The sequence below is a fragment of the Vigna unguiculata genome, chromosome 5, assembly GCF_037176805.1.
Source record: "Vigna unguiculata cultivar grain cowpea cultivar isolate G323 ecotype 2 chromosome 5, ASM3717680v1, whole genome shotgun sequence".
Taxonomy (NCBI): Eukaryota; Viridiplantae; Streptophyta; class Magnoliopsida; order Fabales; family Fabaceae; genus Vigna; species Vigna unguiculata.
This window is the reverse complement of record NC_140796.1, coordinates 9,274,625-9,298,101: the sequence shown is the minus strand read 5'-3', so window position 1 is coordinate 9,298,101 and position 23,477 is coordinate 9,274,625. Positions and strand designations below refer to the sequence as shown.

The 23,477-nt window shown below is 28.3% G+C and overlaps 2 protein-coding genes across 2 annotated transcripts; both read right to left on the bottom strand.

The window, feature by feature from the left end:
- Positions 1-8,292: 8,292 nt before the first annotated feature.
- Positions 8,293-14,777, bottom strand: LOC146886045 (F-box/kelch-repeat protein At3g23880-like). The gene is made up of 3 exons (XM_085673279.1): positions 14,567-14,777; positions 13,919-13,999; positions 8,293-9,479 (listed from the first exon to the last, which is right to left on the bottom strand). Exons 1-3 carry the CDS (start codon positions 14,775-14,777, stop codon positions 8,293-8,295), a joined length of 1,479 nt encoding a protein of 492 aa, XP_085529405.1.
- A 1,802-nt stretch (positions 14,778-16,579) lies between these two features.
- On the bottom strand, positions 16,580-17,866 carry LOC114184323 (F-box/kelch-repeat protein At3g23880-like). Its single transcript, XM_028071632.2, has one exon. The coding sequence runs from the start codon at positions 17,864-17,866 to the stop codon at positions 16,580-16,582; it is 1,287 nt and encodes a 428-aa protein (XP_027927433.2).
- Positions 17,867-23,477: the final 5,611 nt, after the last annotated feature.

Here is a 23,477-nt window from a genome sequence, read left to right as displayed (position 1 = left end):
AAAAAAAATAGTACTATCACAAACTGACACGTGGCACTAGCATTGACACGTGGCATAATTGTGACTTGACACGTGGACCCTTTTTTTGAAATTAAAAAAATTAAAAAAAAATTAAAAAAAAAATCAAAAAACCAGGAGTTGACATGTGGCATGTACTGTTCAAAAACGTTAACTATTTAAACACCGTTAGTGAAAAAGACCAAATTAACCATAATTTGATAAAAATGAAGACCTAATTGAACATAAAACGAAAATAAGAATCAAATTGAATAAAATCAACAAAAATAGGGACCAAATATATATTTAAGCCTTAAATTTAAATAACATGTTAATATTATGTAGCCAGGAAATAAAGGTACGAGATGAATCTCTTTAGATTTTGATAAAGAAACCAATTCACGTAAATAAAATTAAACTAATAATCCACAATCTATATCACTAGCACGCAAAAAATAAAAAATAAAAAAGATTAAAATAACAATCGTTCTTAACAAACTGTGATAGAACGCTTAATCTACTAAAGAGGGAAAACCAATCATGGTTGCAGTAATGAAAAAAAAAAAAACCTCAACAATCACTCAAAACCCCAATAAGTGGAGATTTATTACAATGGAGCTATTTCATTATGTTCGTGTGGAACCAATAGGGGAAACCAAGCTTTCAACATAATCAAAAGGATAAATCCAACGTAAGTTGGCAGCCATCTTTCTGACAATCACTGTCTCATCTCTCAAATTATAAATTATTGTTTGTTTCACATGACCTTGAAATGAACTTCGAATGATCACGATGTCACGATCATTCTCAACCATGCACAGAGGTAGCAAATTGTTATCACTACAGAAAAAATGTTGATCTACTCTTAACGTCGTCCATAAGTCATACTCGTGATCGAATTTCGTAGGTATGGTGTTAACTCCAAGATCATGAAAAGATATGTTCAGCAAGAGAATCCAAGATTTTTGATTCTCAATCTCCTTTATCTGCCATATACTTAGATGTCTTGTCTCGCGGTTGCGAAGAAAAAGACTTAAACAACCACTTAAAACTCCAATAAGTGGAACTTCATTGCAATGGAGTTGACCACAAGGGAAGCATAAATGTCTTATGAACACACCCTTAAGTTCATGAGGAAGCAACATTTCTGTGTATGTCTCGGTCTCAAGATCAAGCGAAGCAATCACCACTTTATCAAATCTAACATAAGAATGATATTTAGAGTCATTAGAATTTGGCCTCCCTAACCAATTAATAGTGTTGTTTAGGTATATCCCATTAGCTTCCACTCCAGCAGGATTAACAGGAAAATTTTGAATGTCTCTCCAATTACTCTCATCATTCAGGCTGCAAATTACGGATCTAAAAGAACGACTATATTTAGAATCCATATGGCTAACTATTGCTACTACTTTGTAGGTATGCGTTGAATTATCATAGCCAAACCCTAACATAGCAACTTTTTCTTCTTTAAAAACTTTTAATGAAGAATTGGGGTAAGTAACATACTTTTTTGTGGCGGGGTTCCATAACTGAAACATGCTTGGTCCCTTTCGGTTCCTCCATATAGCCAAACAGACCAAGCCATTACATGAACCAATAACCTGGTACTTGTTCCTCTGAAGCGTAGATCCATGGATATCAAGAAATAAAGGGTTTGAATCTTCAAACAAAGAATTGATAGGTGGGGCAATGACAGAGCGTGAAGTTTTATCTCCATCTAAGTATTTTAACAAAAAATTGGTGTTTTTGCGTGAGTTTTGAAGATGCATTGTCACAAAACATGGATCCAAGATAAGAGATTGGAAGAACTTGTTCACACACATGAATCGTTTAAGAGATTTAACCCGAAGCCTTGACAAAATTTCCAACAATATATTTTCACACAACACATCTTCGCTCAGCATCTTATCTTCACTATTTTTTTTTTTAACCTGAAAGTAAAAAATAATATCATGACATCACACTTAATTTCTAAAATAAAAATCTTTTGGCAAATTTTACATCTTTGTTTCAGTTATCGAAATTTGAATTGTTGGAAAAAGTTAAGTAAATCTACAACTATCTTAATCTCATTCCTTCAAAATTTATATTTATTTCCTCTAATTAAAATTAAAATTTTAATAAACAAATATGTTTGAAGAATTATCAATATACTAGAAACCTTGATAGAGATAGAAGGAACATTTTGGCCTAGATGTAATTTATTTCATATCATCAAAGTTAAAATCTGGATAATCTGATTAAGGACTCTTCTATGAACTAACTTTTCTCCACAAAATCAATCTAATCTAATTCATAATTTTTCTTCCTCATTCAAACAAGGATCATATATATCTATAATAATTGTACAAATCAAATAAGTTAAAAAGAAAAATCGAAGGTATTATTTAGAACTTTTTGAACCTAAAATTAAAAAAAAAAAAAAAACTTTATCAAACATATGAATCAAGGGATTACCTTTATCTTTCTTTCCCACTGCAAGAATCTTCGATGACCAACTGCGACGATTACTCAATCTTCACGAACACAGAGATAGCTTAAGCAAATAGTAAACTGATAAGGAAAACAAACTCAAACTATTTTTCTCATTTGTATAGTGTGTTAATATGTGAGGTGAAACTTCTTATATATAGAGAATCAAAACCCTAAATCTCAATCAATTTGAAAACAAATATAAGTATATTTTATCTAATCAAATATGGATATAACAAATTATATCATATCAAAATCTAATTTAATCATTTATATCTTTTTTCATACAACTTTTTGTGATTACTTTGTAACTAATTTTCAATAAAAACAATTTTATTTTTATTCAATTGAAATAATCTTGTTATAGGATTAAATACAATTAATCGAAATAATTCTTAATTAAAAGATGCAATCGCTAAATATTCTTATGTTTTTCCCTTTTTTTTTATCGGCAAAGTATAAGTATTTATATGTATAATGGAGTACTTGGGGTACTCCAACCCGTATACAAAAAATATATATAAAGTGTTCCCAGTCATTCTACCTTTATATGTCAAGGTTAATGACATGTACATTTGGTATCAAAGATCCCTATCAACCAAACAAATGAAGGTGTTTCTATCATATCTATAACTCTTAAAGCGATATAGATTTATGTGTGCATTGCTAGGGAAGCATATTCAATAGATCATACAAGAATTGTGTTGCTATACTCCATACATCTTTCCACACCTATAATTTTTGTGGTTGGTTTACCATTCATCACTTTCTCTTAGCTATGATTCCAAGACTTTGATCAAATTATTCATTTGTCTTTGTTTTCATATAGAGGTTTCACAGGGTGCTCTTGGAAACACATTGCATATTTCTTCCGTCACATCAATATCCCTCGTTCATTGCTTGTTGTTTTCCTGATTATGCCTTCGACATGTGTTCATCCCAATTATGAGTGTTTTAGCAATCACCCTTTGACATTGTAATAGCATGCCTTCTCCTTGTTATGGGTAGTTTTCGATTGCCCATTCTTCCAGTCCCTTCTGCCCTTTATATCCACACCTGTATCCAAACAAACCTGGAATATATTTGTTAAAATTCAACCCCTCCCCCTCCTTCCCACCTTCCATCTAACCACTCACCCCACAAATGTTCTTACCTTTGTAGTCCAATATTTATATGGTTTGCTATGTTATAGATCTGATGCAGTGTATAGGACACATGCACCAATCCGAAAAAGAGAAGCTTACCTTAGTGCTTTTATGTTTCATCCATGCCCACACTCTTAGTTGAGCCATACAAAATATTTCTTCTGCATCAGATATGGCGTTGCTAAACACAGCATTATTCCTATGTTTCCATATACTCCACATTACAGCCACCCATACCCCCTTCCAAATATCATTCCCTTTATGGTTGAGTTCCAATACATGGAAATGTAGAAAGCTTTCGTAAGGTTGATTATAGTGGACATTCAAGATCCTTACCCAATTGTTGCACATGTTCCAGACTTTAGAGGCAACTTTACAATCAAAGAACAAATTACTTACGCTTTCTTCTTGCTCTCCACAAAGGGCACAACCATAATTATTCAATAAAACTCTTCTACGTCTAAGGTTTACCTTTGTAGGTACCCCCTTTAACATAACACGCCATGCAAAAAAAATCGCTGATGGAATAACTTTAACCCTCCATAGGCTTTGAAAGACTAGAAGTTGTTCTCCATTGCAAATGCCTTGCATCTTTTCATATGCTGATTTAACTGTATATTCCTTATCTTCCCCATCCATCCACTGTAAACTATCAACTCGTCTACTATCAATATTTATCCTCTCTAGGTCTACCATAAAAGATTGAAATAAATTCTTTTCCCATTCAAACCATTCTCTCCTCCATCCAAGATTCCATTCCCATTTATCATTTTTCCACTTCCCACATTCGCTTATGGTTCTTTCTTTTTTATTTGAAATTAAATATAGTCTAGGGTAAGAATCTCTAAGTGCTTTCTCCCCTACCCATACATCTTCCCAAAACTTTATTATAGTCCCTGAACCAACTCTCCAAGTCACACTTTCCTCAAACCAAGTTCTTTCTTCACCTGATACATAAACCTTTCGGAGATCGTTCCACCAATGAGATTCTCTTTGTCCACACTTTCTATCATCCAAGCTTCTCCATGACTCGTATTTTGAATCTAAAACGTCCTTCCATAATCCCTTTTCTTCTGTACTTAACCTCCACTTCCACTTAGCCAAAAGTGCTGTATTGCAAATATTTAAATCCTTAATGTTAAGACCTCCCTCCCCCTTTGATTTACATATAGTTTCCCATTTAACCCATGCTATTTTCCTCCCCTCTGCCCCCCAACCCCATAAAAATTTCCTCTGTATTCTTATAATGTGTTCACTAACACAGGTTGGTAATTTAAAGAAAGATATATAGTAGAGTGGTATAGCGGTAAGAACATATTTAATTAAACACACTCTACCCGCAAATGATAGAAATCTTCCTTTCCACCGAGATAATTTATTCTTAATCTTGTCACTATTGGTTCCCAAAATTGTTTTTTCCTTGGGTTTCCTCCTACACATATTCCTATGTACTTGAACGGTACCTTCATCACACCACAATTTAGGATAATAGAGCTTCTTTTTAACTCGTCTTCCGCTATTCCTATGCCTCCTAGCTCACTCTTATGGAAATTCACCTTAAGACCTAATGCAATTTCATAGCATCTCAAGATACTCTTTATGGCCACTATGTTTTTTACTCCTGGTTTACAAAAGAACAAAGTGTCATCCGCAAACTGTAACATATTCACTTTTATTTGTTTTGTCCCTACTGATATTCCTTCCAGCAGTTGCTTCTTGTTGGCTTGTCTAACTATTCCATTTAACCCTTCCGCCACTATTAGAAACAAAAAAGGCTCCAAAGGGTCACCTTGTCTAAGACCTTTTGTTGGTATGAATTCTTGAGTTGGACTACCATTGACAAGGATAGAAATTGTAGATGAGTCTAAACATGCCTTGATCCAATTTATCCACCTAGTACAAAAGCCTAGTCTAGCCATCATATAAAAAAGAAAGTCCCACTTCACTGAATCATAAGCCTTCTCAAAGTCCAATTTAATTATTACGCATTGCTTTGCATTTTGTCTAGCGTCCTCAATTACTTCATTAGCAACTAAAACACTATCAAGTAGTCCTCTACCCTTAACAAAAGCAGATTGTGTACAATGAATAATGTTAGGTAGAACAAGCTTAAGTCTATTGGCTAGTATTTTAGCTAGTATCTTGTACATGCAGCCCACCAGGGATATTGGTCTATATTCATGTAGGCCCATAGGATTATCATTTTTCGGTATGAGTGCAATAAAGGAAGCATTACACCCCTTTGGGATGAATCCATTTGACTGAAAATCATTTATAGCATGTACCACATCTTGTTTCAAAATCCCCCAATGTTTTTTAATGAACCCTAGATTAAAACCATCTGGTCCTGGGCTCTTGGTGCCCTCACACTGCCATACTGCTTCTCTAATTTCAACCTCTATAATGGTTTGGATTAGCATTTCATTTCCCTTGGTGATATAGTTTGAAAGTCCACTTTCCCCAATCTAATATCACTTGATGTTGAATCTGTTAACCTTTCTTTAAAATAATCCTTCACTAAGCCTTTTACAACTTCAGGTTTGTCACACCACTTTCCTAGGCATTCTACTCCTTTGATCTCATTTTTGTTCCTCCTCCAATTAACCAAAGAATGAAAGTATTTAGAATTAGAGTCCCCTTTGGCTATCCATTTAGCTCTTGACTTTTGTTTCCATAGCGCTTCTTGTCTAAGGCTCACTACTTCTAACTCACTAAACAATTCCTTTCTCTCTAATTTCTTCTCATCGTTTAGACTGCTTTCATCATCCTTCTTATCCAAATCGCTTATTCTCTTAATTAAATCCTTCCTTTGTAAGTTTAGGTTCCCAAAAATTTCTTTATTCCATACTTTTAGGTCTCGTTTCAGAAATTTTAGTTTTTCTTTTAGGACAAAGATCCCAGACCGATCCATGCTATAAGACTTCCACTTGCTTTCCACAAAGCTAGTAAACCCAATAAAGTTATTCCAAGAATCCAAGTTTCTAAATTTCTTTATTTATGGTTGTTTTTTAAAATATTGTGTGAATAAAAATCCGAAAACAATATAAAAGTGTGATTGAATTTATTAATTAAATCGTATTTAACCTGTTCAATTAATTTTATAAATAATTTTACGCATCTATTTAGTCACCCCAGTCCTAATATTTCCAAAATTATTTTACGTCTATAAACACAACATCATCATAGCCAATTGATCTCAGGGATATAAATTTGCCAGTGTTATGCGAACCACAGAGAAGAGAAGGGAAGAAGGTAGATAATGTCAGTGGGTCGAAATATTGAAGCCAATTCAAAAATATATATAAAATATAGATATAATTGAGATTCAGATAAAATAAAATAGATTTTAAATAAATTGAATTTTTTTAAATGAATTAAATCGGAAAAAAGTAGATCAAATTAAAAAAATATATTTTTTGAACACCCTTGTTAGAAGAAGACTTTTGATTAAGACTAACAAAATTAAAGTGGTACAGAGAAAAAAGTTTCACATTTAGGATTAAAAGAAGCTTATGTGAAAAAGAAAGAGGAATAACTATTTTAAGAAAGTAAAAGTACAAATATTTTTAAATGGTTACAAGTTTATTTTGTCCCATATTTTTTTAAATATTATTCTTAAATATTAAATAACAAGTTACAGTAAAATATGTGGTTTAAAATTTCAATAATTTAAAAATCATAACTTACAAATAAAAATTAATTTTTTTCTGTCGGTTCAAGACCCCACTAAAATAAAAACGCTATAAAAGTTTTCTTTTTTTAGTGTATATTTCTTATCAAATATAATTTAATAATATATAATAATAATTATCCTATTAAAAAAATTAAATTATATTTAACCTATTCATATATTATAAATAAAAATAATAATTTATTGAATATAAATATATATCCTACTTAGGTTCTAAAACAAGTTATAAAATAGAAAAATAATTTTGTTTTAATTGATAATAGAAAATATTGGAAATTACTATATTTCTCCGATTTTATAGTAGTTTTAATGAAATATGAATGTCGTAATCAAATATGAATATATTTTCTAAACTATTGTTACTTATCGTAATATTATAAAATATAGAAACTTTGTTCTTGGTTATTGATAATGGACGGTCTTGAAGAATAATATTATTTGAGCTGTTTTGAAAAAGTCAATTTTGAATATTTAATCAAATATAATTTTCTTTAGCGTAATTTTTCGGAAAATTAATTTTTACTGTATCTACAACTAGTATTTTAGCCTCATTGTACAACGACTATTTAGCATATATATTATTAAAATTTAGAGCAAATAATTATTGTTTTACTGTTTACAAATTATGCATCTATTATTTTGTTTATGACATCAACTTTTAAAAATATTATTAAAATAAACTTTAAAAGTAATTCGTAGTTATAGTCATGATTTAATCACATTTCAGAGGTTTAATATGACTGATCAAGAGATAATTATTTGTTTGATAGTATCAGATAATTAGTTTAGATTTGAAGTAACATGTTAACACTATGGGAGTAGTTAGGAAGAAAGGGATGAGATGAATAATAGTCTTTGGAATTTGAATAGAAAAAAGCAATCACGTAAATAACATTAAAGTAATTTACAACACTATGATTATCATGTAAAAAAATAATAATAAAAAAAAACAATTTTACTTAAAAGAAATTGTGATACAACACTTCATCTATGCAATAGAGAAACCAAACTTTCAACATAATGAAAAGGATAGATCCAAAGTAAGTTCTCAGTCATGTTTTTGGAGGTCACTGTCTTATCTTTCGTGTTATAAATTATTGTTTGTTTTATACAATCTTGAAATGAACTGTGAATGATCACGATGTTACGGTCATTCTCAATTATGCATATAGGTAGCAAGAGGCTATATAAGTTAACTCCAAGATCTTGAAGAGATATATTCAGCAAGAGAGTCCAAGATCTTCGATTCCCAAACTCCTTCATCTGCCATATGCTGAGATATTTTGTATCACGATTATGAAGATAAAGACTTAAACAACCACCCAAAACCCCAATAAGTGGAGCTTCATTGCAATGGAGCACCTCACCAAGAGAATAAAAATCTCTTACAAACACACCATTAAGTTCGCGAGGAAGCAACATCTGTGTGTACGTCTCAGTCTCAAGATCAAGCGAAGCGATCACCACTTCATCAAATGAAATAACATTCTCGTCCTCATCATCATCATAACCATCAACTTCATCGTAACAATCTTTATAATTTGGGATCCCTAACCAGTTAATAGTGTTGTTTAGGCATATACCATCACCTACCACTATAGTGGAATCAGCAGGAAAATCTTGAATCTCTCTCCAACCACTTTCGTCATTCAGGTTGCCAATTAAGGTTTGAAGAGGATAATCTTTGGAATTCCGATGGACAACTATTGCTACCACTTTGTAGATATGGCTTGAATTATCATAGCCAAACCCTAGCATTTCAACTTCTTTTAACTCAGGAAGGATTAGGTTTCCAAATACTCCTTGTGTGGCAGGGTTCCATAAGTGAAACATTGGTCCCTTTTCGTTCCATTTAGCCAAACAAACAAGGCCATTATGTGAACCAAGAACCTGATCCTTAGATCCATGGGCAATATCAACAGTAAACAATGGTTTTGAATTTTCAAACAAAGAGGTGACGGGTGAGGGAACGACAAAACAAGAATATTTATCTTCATGCAAGTTGCGTAACAAGAAATTGGTGCTTTTAGGTGAGTTTTGAAGATGCATTGTCACGAATAGTGGATCCGATATGAGAGATTGAAAGTACTTGCTCACGCACATGAATCGCACCAGAGATTTTACGGGAAGCCTTGATAGAATTTCCCACAACATATCTTCACACAACACACCTTCACATACAACATATTTGTTTGAGTTATCAATATTTTAATTTCTGGAAAAAAAATTATATTTATTTCCTATCACTAAAATTAGAATTTTAATAAACAAATATGATTCATATATATAACTATGACTAAGATAAACATCGAAGGAATATTTTCGTGTCAATGTAAAATGTTTCATATCATCAAAATTAAAATTGGGATAATCTATCTGATTAAGGGGACTTTTCTGTGAACTACTAACTATTCTCCACAAAATCAATCTAATCTAATTCATAATGCTTCTGACCCTTCAAACAATAATTATATATATATATATATATATATATATATATATATATATATATATATATATAATCACATAATAATTTCAGAAATCAAATAATTTAAAAAAGAAAAAAAAAGAAGGTATATATAGAATAGTTTTTTACTTTTCCTTCATAGCTTTTCAGAAAGAGATACTATGGTATTGTTTTGATTTAAAGGTATAAATTAGAACGCTTTTAAACTAAAAAGGAAAAAAACTTTATCAAACATGAATCAAGAGATTACCTGTATTTTTCTTTTCCATTGCGATAATCGATGACCAACTGTAACGAATACTGAATCCTCACCAACACAGAGAAGGCTTAAGCAAATAGTAAACACGTAAGGGAAAAAAGAATTCAGAAACTACTTTTCTCAATTGTTTAGTGTGTTAATATGTGGGGTGAAACTTCTTATATATAGACAATCATGATCCTAACTCTTGATCAATTTAAAAACAAATATAAGTATATTTTATCTAATAAAATATGGATATAACAAATTATATCATATCAAAATCTAATTTATTCATTTATATCTTTTTTCATACAACTTTTTGTGATTATTTTTCAATAAAATCAATTTTATTTTTATTCAGTTGAAATAATCTTGTTATAGGATTAATTATATATATATATATATATATATATTAATAGTACACTTTCTAATTATACAATTGAAATAATTCTTAATTAAAAAATATAATCGCTAAATATTGTCATGTTTTTCCATATAAATTTATTTATTTACGGTTGTTTTTCAAAAGCATATTGTGTGAATAAAAATCCGAAAACAACAGAAAATTGTGAATTTATTAATTAAATCATATTTAACCTGTTCAATTAATTTTATAAATAATTTTACGCATCTATCTAGTCATACATGGTTGTTACCTCAGTCCTAATATTTGAAAATTTTACAACTTAGTAACTATCCCCATCATAAAAAAATTGTTGACCATGGAAGATAGGTAGAGTTGATAAGGAGAATAACACTGTCACTTCGGATTACAAATAAATCGAGTTAAAGAATTTTTTTACTTGCTATTTGTAAAAAAAAAAAAGGTAAAATTCATTTTTAACTTATAACGTAATCAGATTATCAGTTTAAACAGATAAATTATGATAATTAAAATTATACACTTTTATATTATTTTATGATATTTATATATATATATATATATATATATATATATATATATATATATATATATATATATATATACTAATTAAATTTTTCTTACTTTCGGATAAACTTTGTAACTGTAACCGTGTTCAACAAAAATTTGTGGCCACTAAATATTGAATAATATAACTCAATCATTTACCACAAAATTTTGTTTTACATTTAGACTTTTCTTTTCTTCCATTATTGTAATAAAATTGATTATACATTATTTACCATTAACATATATCTATATATAAATTCTAAAGTATTTAATATATTTTCTTATAAAATATTTAATTATTTGTATATTCTAAATATTTATAATCTTTATATTTATATATTCATAATTTATTAGATTAGATACAACATACATGAAAAGTAATGTATTATTAGATTTTAGGTGTTAACATACTAAAAACATTGTAATATAAATTTTGAGATGTTACAACGAACACTTCTAATTATTAGGGCTTGATTATATCTATTTTTCTTAATTAGAGACCAAATTAAAACAAATAAAGAAAATGAGATCTATTTAAGATTTTAAAAAAATGAGACTAATAAAATAATTTAACCTAAAACAAAATTAGACGTGTACCCTACAACATATTTCAATTATTAAAAAAATGTTAAATATGTTTTTGGCTCCTTAACTTTCAGTAAATTTTTGAATTAGTCTATTTTGAAACTTTAAACCAATTTAGTCTTCATCTTTCAAAATAGCTGAATTTAGTCATTTTAATCAAATTTTGTTAAGTTTATTTGACATTTTAAGCGTGTTTCATATTAGTATTTGACTTAACATTAAAACGAAAATATGTCAAATAATATAAACAACTCAAATACAATCCTAAAATACGTACGAAACATCAAATAAAAACTCATGTTTGAAGTTGTTTATATAAACATAACTTACGGTAAAGTTTTCTAAATTTACCCATTTTAATAAAACAAGTACAAAATTATCTCATTTAAAAAAGTATATAATTTAAAGATTTTTTTTAGAAAAGAGATAACATGATTGAATGGAGGAAGTACTATTTCAAATTTGAAAAAACGAAAAGTTTGCAAAAACGAAAGAGACAACATAAGACGATGAAGACACATTTTTTTCAACCAATAACTAAGTTTCTAAAAATGATTAAAATAAATAACAAAAATGTAGGATTAAATTACAATATTATAAAGTTATAAAATAAAATAATAAATTATTGATACAAGTATATCTAATCCTACTTAGGTTAAAAAACAAGTTATAAAATAAAAAATCTTTTATTTTTTTAATTGATAATAAAAAAATATTGAAATGTACTATCTTTCTCCCATTTTAAAGTAATTTTAATCAAATGTGAATATATTTTGTAAATTATTGTTACTTCTCGTAATATTATAAAATTTAAAAACACTTGTTTTTGATTATTAATAATGGAGCGGTCTCGGAGAATAATATTACATGGCCTGTTTTGGAAAGTTTTAAACAATTTTGAATATTTTAATATATTTTAATCAAATATGATTTTATTTAGAGTAATTTTTGGAAAATTAATTTTTACTATATCTACAACTATTATTTTAGCCTCATTGTAAAACAGTATATATTATTTAAATTTAGTAAATAAATAGTTTTGTACTGTTTACTAGTTATACATTTATTCTTTTTGTTTATGAGATTTACTTTTTTAAAAATATTATCAAAAATAAACTTTAAAAGTAATTCGTTGTTATAGTCATCTCATTTGATAAGACAATGACATATCATATGTTTAATAGGACTATCCCATATCAAGCGATAATTATTTGTTTGATAATATGAGATATGAGGTAGCTAAGAAGAAAGGTACGAGACGAGATGAATACTTTTTGGAATTTTAAAAGAAAAAAGACCAAGTAAATAAATTAAAGTTATGTTAATTATGTAATATATGAGAATTATCTTTTGAATCGTCATTCTACTTAGATGTCATTATATAATTCTTTTTATAATATATCATAATAATAAAATCTTTCTCAAAGATTTAAGGTGTATTTATTTGTAAAAGTTAACTGATTGGAGAAAGATGATAAGGATTAATTGGATTAGAGGAAAAAGTTTATCTTGTTATTTTTAAGTGATTTTGGAATGCAAGTGAGTGGTTTTAAAAATAAAATTTATAAACATTTGTGATTGATATAATTGATGTGATAGATTAAAAATTAAAAATTAATTTTAATTGAAAGAAAAATAAAATTACTAAATTATATTTATTGTTGAATGCAACCTAAAATTATATTTAGATGATTTAGATTTATTTTATAAAAAATATTAAAATAAAAAAATTGAAAAAAATTAATAAAAAATAATAAAAATACAATATACTTACTTATTACATATTAAGAAAATGATTTGACAAACAATTTAAAAATTTGGGATATTAATTATTATGCTCAGCATTATTTTAAAAAACATAACTTTCATTATTATGAAGATTATGAAGGATAATTTACCATCAACCAAATAATCCTATTATTTCTCTTCTTCTTCTCTCTCTCAAATAGAGGAAAGTGCATTTCACCCTCAAATCATGTATTGTTATTTTCTTTGCACAGTAAATTAGTACAACTAAACATATCATTACTAACAAAAATTATTTTCTAAAATAAAAATAATAATAAAAAATATAAATTACAAGAAATGCGAAACATATACCTATAAAATTATAAAAATATAAGGTTAAAAAATTATAAAACTAAAAAATTATGAAACTATATAAATTAGAAAAATTAAAAAACTAAAAAATTATGAAACTATATGTAACATCCCAATTTTAGCAGCTTAAAACTAATAAAATAGGATATTCCACCTTAGTATTCACAACAAATAAAAACAAATGTATAAAGTATATTAATACAGTCTTACAAATGATCAGACTATATAAATATATCAACTGTACATACCAAACATTTCTAACTCTAAACACAAGTTAACCACTTACAATAACTTCCCACTGAGACCTCCTTCGACCTAAAAGATGACTCCTCAACCTTCAGGGGTGCCTCTGAAACTGCAACCACCACTGCTCCCACCGAATAGGTGATCATCACAAAAGAAAAACATACAACACAAGACAAAAACACATAAGAAAGATAAGTTAATGACTTTTAAAGAATTTTCTTAAACCATATAATATTGATATATCTAACAACTACAGACAAGCATATATCCACATACATATATTTATAAACTATGACTCAACTAATTCGGATACATGCATTGTAGTGATAGATTTAAGAGCGACAACTCTACCACATACAAGATAAGTTCGTTAACACCTATGGTCAAGGAAAAACCCCTAGGCTAGGACCTTCTGCTCCTCTCACCACATATCCTATTCCTCTCTACTTGAGAATTTGAATGGTTATTAAAGCATCAGGATAACTGCCAAGACAATCCCTACCTCAATGCATACACTATCACAATCACTGTTAATCCTCCTTGGGTTAGCATTAACCAATCTCAACTCAGTATCATACAAACAATCTCATATCATATACTCATCATTCATAATAATTATAAAGCTTCTATGATAACTAAAGCACCACCCAATTTAACTCAAAAATACAAGTTTCAGGTTCTGACTCACTCGCCCAGCTAGTAGCCCTCGCCCAGCCACTGGCCCATGCTCGCCCAACTAGTACCACTCGCTCAGCCATTGGTACAGGTCTGGAAGTTCCTTGGAAATTAGCCCAGCGAGTAGCACTAGCCCAGTCACTGGCCCATGCTAGCCCAACGAGTAGCACTCGCCCAACGAGTATGCGAATCTCTGCATAATTCTGCAGATCAGTGTTCTGCATAATTCTGCAGATCAGTGTTCTGAATAATTCTGCATATCAACTTATTCGCCCAGCGAGTAAGCAATTCTGCATAATTCTACAGAAACTAATTTAAGCAAAATTATACATATTCAACCAATCCATACAACTGCAAAACCTCCACCAAAGACCATTCGAGTATCAAACATTAATTCTATCAAAATATTCACATCAATTGCATCCAATTGCACCCATAGCATACAATTATTCTCAAACAACATATAAAACCTAAGCATTTATCGTTTTCAAACATCACAACTCAATTCACCTATCAAACACATCAGTCAATTATAAAATAATCATATAATAACATTCTTAACAAGTTTGTGAGACATAATAGACATTAGCTTCCCTTACCTAGTATCCTGCTTAAACAACTCTATAAACTTCAAACGTCTCTAACTCCACAAGATGCTCTATCTACATATAGAAACATCACAAGAACGATCAGGATATACCATTATGATCACTAATCAGCAGAGACTCATACTAATAAATAAAACAACACATGCAAGCGGAAGAGGCTTACATGCAACAGAAAACAGAAAAGACCAAAAAGACAGCGGGAACTTAACTTACACGAACGGAGGAACTAATCGGTCCAAATTGAAGAGCTCACCGAGAGGATCAATCCTACGGTCTCGGTTCTTCAATTAGACGACCGGAAAGACAAAACTTTTAGAGAGAAATCAGACAGTTCTAGAAAAGTGGTTTCTAAAGAGATTATGTGTTTTAAAATAATGAAACTCGTTTATAACAATTCTATTTATAATAAAACCTTTTTAATATTAAAATAATCGAGTCTCACTATTTTTAAACCACTATCACTTCTAAATACCATTTTCTAGGATTTTACACTATAAATTGTAAAATTAGATAATTATAAAACTACAAAATTAAAAAAAACATAATATTATGAAATATAATTTAATCTATAACAATATATAAAGAGATATCCTCTTTTGTGTTCACATTACCATATTTGCGTTTTACACTTAATTATTATTTTTAAAATTAATTATTTTATAAATAGTTTACTCTTAACCGTTATTGTAAAAACCTCTTTTATCTTTAAAAATGTTATGTTCAAAACTTTTTTTATGTACATATTTTAATATATGTCTTAATCATCTTAATTTAAATTTCTATAAAAATTAAGAAAATGCAAACACACTTACGCCGGTTTGTTCGTGAGTGTGTTCGCTAGTAATTTAATAATTTTTTTATTTATGATTTTATAGTTATATAATTTATAATTTCATACTTTTATAATTATATAATTTATAATTACATATTTATATTTATATAATTACATAATTTTCTCATTTTCTAGTTTTTCAGTTTTTAAATTTTTAAATTTTTTAAATTTTATATTCTTTTATTATATAATTTTAATTAAATTTAATTTCATAATTTTAATTAAATTAAAATTTAAAACAAATAAATACAATAAATTTGTGAAAGAGATCTCATAATCATTCTCTTGTATCAAAATATTATATGACAATAAATTTTAAGAGAGACCTCTCAATTATTCTTTCATCAAAATAATATGTTACACTCCACAATAATGATCTTGTCACAAACAAATATTTAATTGCACGAAAAAAAGTTGTTTTAAAATTTTGATGGCTCAAAAGTTTATAATTTTGATAGAAACTCAATTAAAAAATTTTAAATTTGACAGAGGACTCGACATGATGAAGCCAAAATTAAAGATAGTATCTACAAACAATATTCACTAACATAACAAAAATTATGTCTAAAAAATCATTATAGAACACCTAATCTAATAGAGGGGAAACCAAGCTTTCGACATAATCCAAAGGATAGATCCAACGTAAGTTGTGAACCATCTTTTTGGAAGTCATTGTCTTATCTCTTAGATTATAAACTATTGTTTGCTTCACACAACCTTGAAAGGAACCGTGAATGATCACGATGTCACGATCATTCTCAATCAGGCACAGAGGTAGAAAATTGCTATAACTGCAAGAAAAATGTTGATTTTCTAAAGTCCATAGGTAATAATCATAACCGAAATTCGTAGGTGATCGTATGGTATTAAATCCAAGATCTCGAAGAGATACGTTCAGCAAGAGAGTCCAAGATTGTTGATTCCCAAACTCCTTCATCTGCCATATACTTAGACGTTTTTTCTTGCGATTATGAAGAAAAAGACTTAAACAACCACTCAAAACTCCAATAAGTGGAGCTTCATTGCAATGGAGTTTTCCAACACGAAAGCAGAAATCTCCTACAGACACCCCATTAAGTTTGGAGGGAAGCAATATCTGTTTGTATATCTCAGTCTCAAGATCAAGCGAAACTATCACCACTTCATCAAATAAAATATAACTGCCATCTTCGTCATAGATGTTACAATATGGTGACCCTAACCAGTTAAGAGTGTTGTTTAGGTATATTCCATTACCTTTCATTGCAGTAGGATCAACGGGAAAATCTTGAATGTCTTTCCAACCTATCTTGTCATTCAGGTTGCAAATTACTGATCTAAAAGGATGATTATCACCTTCGAAATCCATCATATGGCCAAATATTGCAACCACTTTGTAGGAATGCCTTGAATTATCATAGCCAAACCCCACCATAACAACATTTTCTTTCTCATGAAGTTTTAATGAAAGTTGTTCGGAATGTGGAGGATATGGATTTTGAATTAGTGCTTTTGTAGCAGGATTCCATAAGTAGAGTATGTCGGGTAGCATTCGGTTCCATTTAGTCAAACAGACCAAGCCATTGCATGAACCAATAACCTTATACATCTCCCTCTGAGGCTTAGATCCATTGATAATATCAGCATTAAACAAGGGTGTTGAATCTTCCAACAAAGAACTTATAGGTAAGGGAATCAGAAAGCCCGAAGTTTTACCTTCGCTTAAGTAACTTAACAAGAAATGAGTCCTTTTGCGTGAATTTTCAAGATGCATTCTCAGAAAACGAGCATCCAAGATGATAGATTGAAAGTACTTGCTCACGCACATGAATCGCTTAAGAGATTTCACCGGAAGTCTTGATAAAATTTCCAGCAACGCATCTTCACACAACATATTTTTTAACCTGAAAGTAAAAATTAATATGATACATCACTCACAATTTATAACATAGAAATCTTTTAGCAAATTTTACATCTTTGTTTCCATTATCACAATTTGAATTTTTGGAAAATATTAACTATATCTACAACTATCTTAGTCTCGGTCCTTGGAATTTTATAATTATTTCCTCTAATTAAAATAAAATTTTAATAAACAAATGTGTTTGATGAATTATCACTATCTTAGAAACTTTGGTAGACATTGAAGGAATATTTTGACCTAAACGTAATTGATTTGATATCATCAAAATTAAAATCTAGATAATCTGAGAAAGGAACTCTTCTACGAATGAACTTTTCTCCACAAAATCAATCTAAAGCTAAGTCATAATGCTTTTGACCCTTCAAACAACAATCATATATATCTAATCACATAATAATTGTACAAATAAAATAATTAAAAAAGAAAAATAGAAGGTATATAGAGTATTCTAGCCTTTTACTTCTTCATGGTTTGGATTAAAGATAAAATTTAGAATGTTCTTGAAAAAAAAAAGAAAGAAAAATGTTATCAAACATATGAATCAAGAAATTACCTTTATCTTTCTTTTGCACTGCAAGAATCTTCGATGACCAACTGCGACGATTACTCAATTCTTACGAACACAGAAAGGGCTTAAGCAAATAGTAAAAAAAATAAGGAAAAAAACTCAAACTATTTTTCTCATTTATATAGTATGATAATATATGTGAGGTGAAACTTCTTATATATAGAGAATCAAAACCCTAACTCTCAATAAATTTGAAAACAAATATAAGTATATTTTATCTAATCAAATATGGTTATTGTTATAACAAATTATATCATTTCAAAATCTAATTTAATCATTTATATCTTTTTTCACATAATTAACTTTTTGTAACTACGTACTTTGGTATTATTTTTCAATAAAAATATTTTTATTTTTATTCAATTAAAATAATCTTGTTATAGGATTATATATATATATATATATATATATATATATTAATAGTACATTTTCTATTTATAAACATAATTGAAATAATTCTTAACTAAATAATATAATCACTAAATATTCTCATGTTTTTCCTTATAAATTCATTTATTTAGTTGTTTTTCAAAAGCATATTTTGTGAATAAAATTCCGGAAAAAGAAAGAGAAAATTGTGAATTTATTAATTAAATCATATTTAACCTGTTCAATTAATTTTATAAATAATTTTACGCATCTATCTAGTCATACATGCCTGTTACCTCAGTCCTATAATATTTCAAAATTTTACAACTACGTAACTATCAATAAATTGTTCACCATGGAAGATAGGGAGAGTTGATCACGAAGAACACTGTCATTTCGGATTAGAAATAGGTCGAATTAAAGCAGTTTTTTTTTTTTTACTTGGTATTTGTTAAGAAAAAGGAAAAAAATTCATTTTTAACTTATTACGTAATGAGATTATCAGTTTAAACAGATAATGATAACTAATATTATACATTTTTATGATATATATATATATATATATATATATATATATATATATATATTCTTTACTGAATGTAACATATATTTATTATATTTGGTTATCTTCTTAGCTTATTAATAATTTTTTTAGCTTAAAATGTTATTATAAATATATTTTTTCACAAAAAGATATATTTTTATTTGTTTATAGTAATTATTGAATTTCAATATTTATATAAAAATTAATTAGAAATTATTTAAAAAGATAATATTTTATATTAAATATCTCTAAAATATTGAAAGATATTATTTTATTAAGTAATAACATATTATAATATTTTATTATATATTTCAAAAACATTATAGTATATAATTGATTACCTAATATCTTAAAAACATTATGAGATAATAATTATATATGTTTAATTATTTTCAAAAGCACAAAAATTGTTTGATATTGTTTATTCATGTTTATAACACCCTACCGATCGAAGGAAATATTTAATCAACTCTCAACAACTCTCATTCACAGTGGCAAAGGGATAGAATAAGCTGGTGGGAGCTCTGGTCTTCCAAATTTTTGAATTATATATATATATATATATATATATATATATATATATATATAATTCTAGATTGATTCTATACATAAAATCAGCAATATATATATAAAGATATTTTTTTCCATATTTCATTATTTCAATTTTATCTTTAATTATTTTAAAAATTAATTATTTTATAAATAATTTATTTTTAATTGTTATTTTAAAAACCTTTTTGTTTAAATTTTTATTTTAAAATTTTTTTATACATATTTTTTTTTTTATATTTAACAACTACTTTAAAAATTAATTATATATTTATTATTTATCTTAACTTAAACTTTTATAAAAATTAAAAAATACTTTTTATTATGTATGTTCTCTAGTATATATATATATATATATATATATATATATATATATATATATATATATATATATATATATAAAATTTAGCCTTTATTTATAAAATAGGTTTAATGTTTTAGTTTCATGTATTTATTTAGATTTTTTTTATAAAAAATATAATTTTCTTATGTATTATGAAGTCTAAAATTTATCAAATTTATCATAAGTTTGATGTGGTTTTTTTCTATGTTTTACGTTATTTTATTTATTTACTCTTTTGATAAATTTTCATATGATAACTAATTATGGGCTGTAAAATATCAATAGAACCTATATATGTCAAAATTCATTTGTCTAAGATAACCTTATTAGGAATATGAAATCTATGTTATATAGAATAACAAAATAATAGTTATTATATAATAATAATAATAATATTGAATTTAATAATAAAATATAATTAAATTAAACTTTAATAATTAATAAAAATTAATTTAACCATTTAAAAAATATATCACTTCATAATGTTTTAAAAATATTATTACTTTAATCAAATTATTCACACCATCTTTCTATTTTTCATCTCCTTTTACGCGCCTTTTGTATTCCTCCATATATACACAATCTTAATATTAAAAAAATATAAAATACATACGATAAATAAATTAAAATATTTATTCTTATAATATTTATTAATAACTCTTATTTTCTTAGTTTTAAAATTTTCATATCCATACATAATAATATATATTTTTTATCCATATTAATAGAATGAAATACAATTAAATATTATATATAAAACCATTATTTAGTTAAAACAATTACATAACTAATTATATACCATATTTGTAATATTTAATTATGTTTCATTATAATATATCTCAACAATTAAAAATAAGTTATATTAAACAATCAATTCATACAATAAAATTCTTTGAAAGATATACAACCCTAAAGAACCTAAAAAAATAAAAGACCATGTGCTACTAAAGTTTAAAGGATTAAATAGTCATTTGATACTAGTTTTGGTTAACTTTTTTCTATTTGGTCTTAGTTTAGGATTTGTTTTTAATTTGGTCCTAATTTTCGTAAATTTCATTCAATTAGGTCCTTTTTCTTAATTTTGTCTAAATAGTTAACAGAATAGTATCCATCGTGGTTCATTACTATGACATGAAGCATTGTTGAATGACGTGATCATTATTTTATTGTGCTGCCCTTTTTAATTTTAATCAGGTAGTTTTGGGGTTACAAATTGGTGGAATTGGGTTTAGGGATTCATTAAGAACTAGGGATTTCTTTCAATTGGAGATCTGAGGAGATTGTGCATTCACTTACATCAAAGATTGTTCTTGTGCATGAAAAATTATTGTGTTTGGTGAAGATTTTTTCCTGGATGTTGTGCATCATCGCGAAGGTCAGTTTTATGGTTTAGGATTTGTGATTAATTTTTCTTATTAGTGTTTGTGATTACTGTTAATGATTAGGGTTTTTGGTCGGTTTCACTTTTGCATTTGGTGGATTATTTAAATTTGTTATTTTCTTTATCGATGGTGTATTATTTGGTGAATTTCGTGACCCACAATTTTAAATTGTTTGTGTTGTCGGTTTTCGTGGTGGGTTTCATTATCGTTTGCCGGCTTTAGATTGAGTCTTTGTTCCCCATTTAAAGATTGTTAACATTTTTCAAACTTTTTATGTTTATTGTTGTTTCCAATGTCTAACCAAAGATTTGAGGTTGTGGTCCACCACCATGGTAACTTTGCCAACGATGAGTGGTGGAAATATTTTGGTGGGAAAACTACTAATTGATCATGTGATCCTGACAGATGAAGTTATTTTGAAATATTATGGTCACTTAGGAAAATGGGATATTATAGTATAAAGGGGTTGTGCTATTGTGTTGAGAAGTTGTTACACCCCTTGGATGATGACAAGGGTTCACTTAATATGGTTCATATCGCAAGGCGTTGTGGCTAAGTGCACTTGTTTGTTGTGCATGGAGTTAATGAAGCCCAAGTAGAAGACAATATAGTTGAATCTGAATGAGGTGTGGTGAGACCTTTAGAGAGTGGTGAAAACAACCATGTTTTTTATGCAATAAAAGTTGAGATAGATGGTGAATTTGAAGTAGTAGGCATTGATATTGTAGTAAGGTTTGGTGTGGATGAACTTGTAATGAACAAAGATACTAAAGTTGGATTGTAGGATGTTAGTGAAGGTGTAGGAAATTGTAGTTGGGTGAAGGTTTAAGAAGGTTTGAACCTGAAATTGTAGTTGAGGATGTGGGTGAAGGTGTAGGAAATTCATAAGCTCAAGTTGGACTTGAGGATGTGGGTGTAGGTGTTGGAAATCCACAAGTTGAGGTTGGGTTGCAAGATATGGTTGAAGGTGATGACGAAAGGGAGACAGACACTGAGATTGATGTTCAAAGTTGGATTGATTCTGATGCAGATTCTGTTAGAGATAGTGATGGTAACCATTGGGGTTCTAATAATGAAGTGGCTAAAGGCGTAGTTGATGTACAAATAATTGTTGATTATGGTAAAGAAAAATTTGTTGAAGGTATGGTGTTCGTTGAAGTTGGTCCAAGTGAAGACAGTCATGATAGTGAAGACAGTCATGATAATAATGAAAGGGTTCCTGATGACAGTGACCATGCGAACACGATAGAGGTCTGTCTGATAATGGTTGGGAGTTAGAAGAGTTGTTTAGTTGTGAGGGTAATGACAGTGACACAGACCACGATGGGAATAACAGTTGTGGTTTTTTTAGGACAGTTTAGAAACCAAAATCTATGACTGATTACAAGTGGGAAGTGGGAACAACATTCGTGGATAAGGCACAATTTGTGAAGGGTGTAAGGACTTATGTTGTGCATGCTAGAAGAAATTTGAAATTTGAGAAAAATGACAAAGAAAGAGTGATGGTGAGATGTTTGGGGGCCCAAGGAAAGTGTGATTGGTCACTTTATTTGTATTTCTGGTTTCATGTCAAACATGGCAATTAAGAAAAGTTCAAGACCATCATAGCTACAATAGAGAATTTATTATTAATTTGATGAATTCCAAATGGTTGAGTCAAACCTTAGACAACTCATTAATAGAAAATCCCAATTTAAAACTGTTGGATATACATAATAAAACAGCCAAGAAATGGAATACAAAGGTCACAATTTCTATGGCTCTTAGGGCAAAGCAACTGGCAGCAAAGGTGGTTGAAGGATCTTTTAAAGATCAGTGTAAAAGAA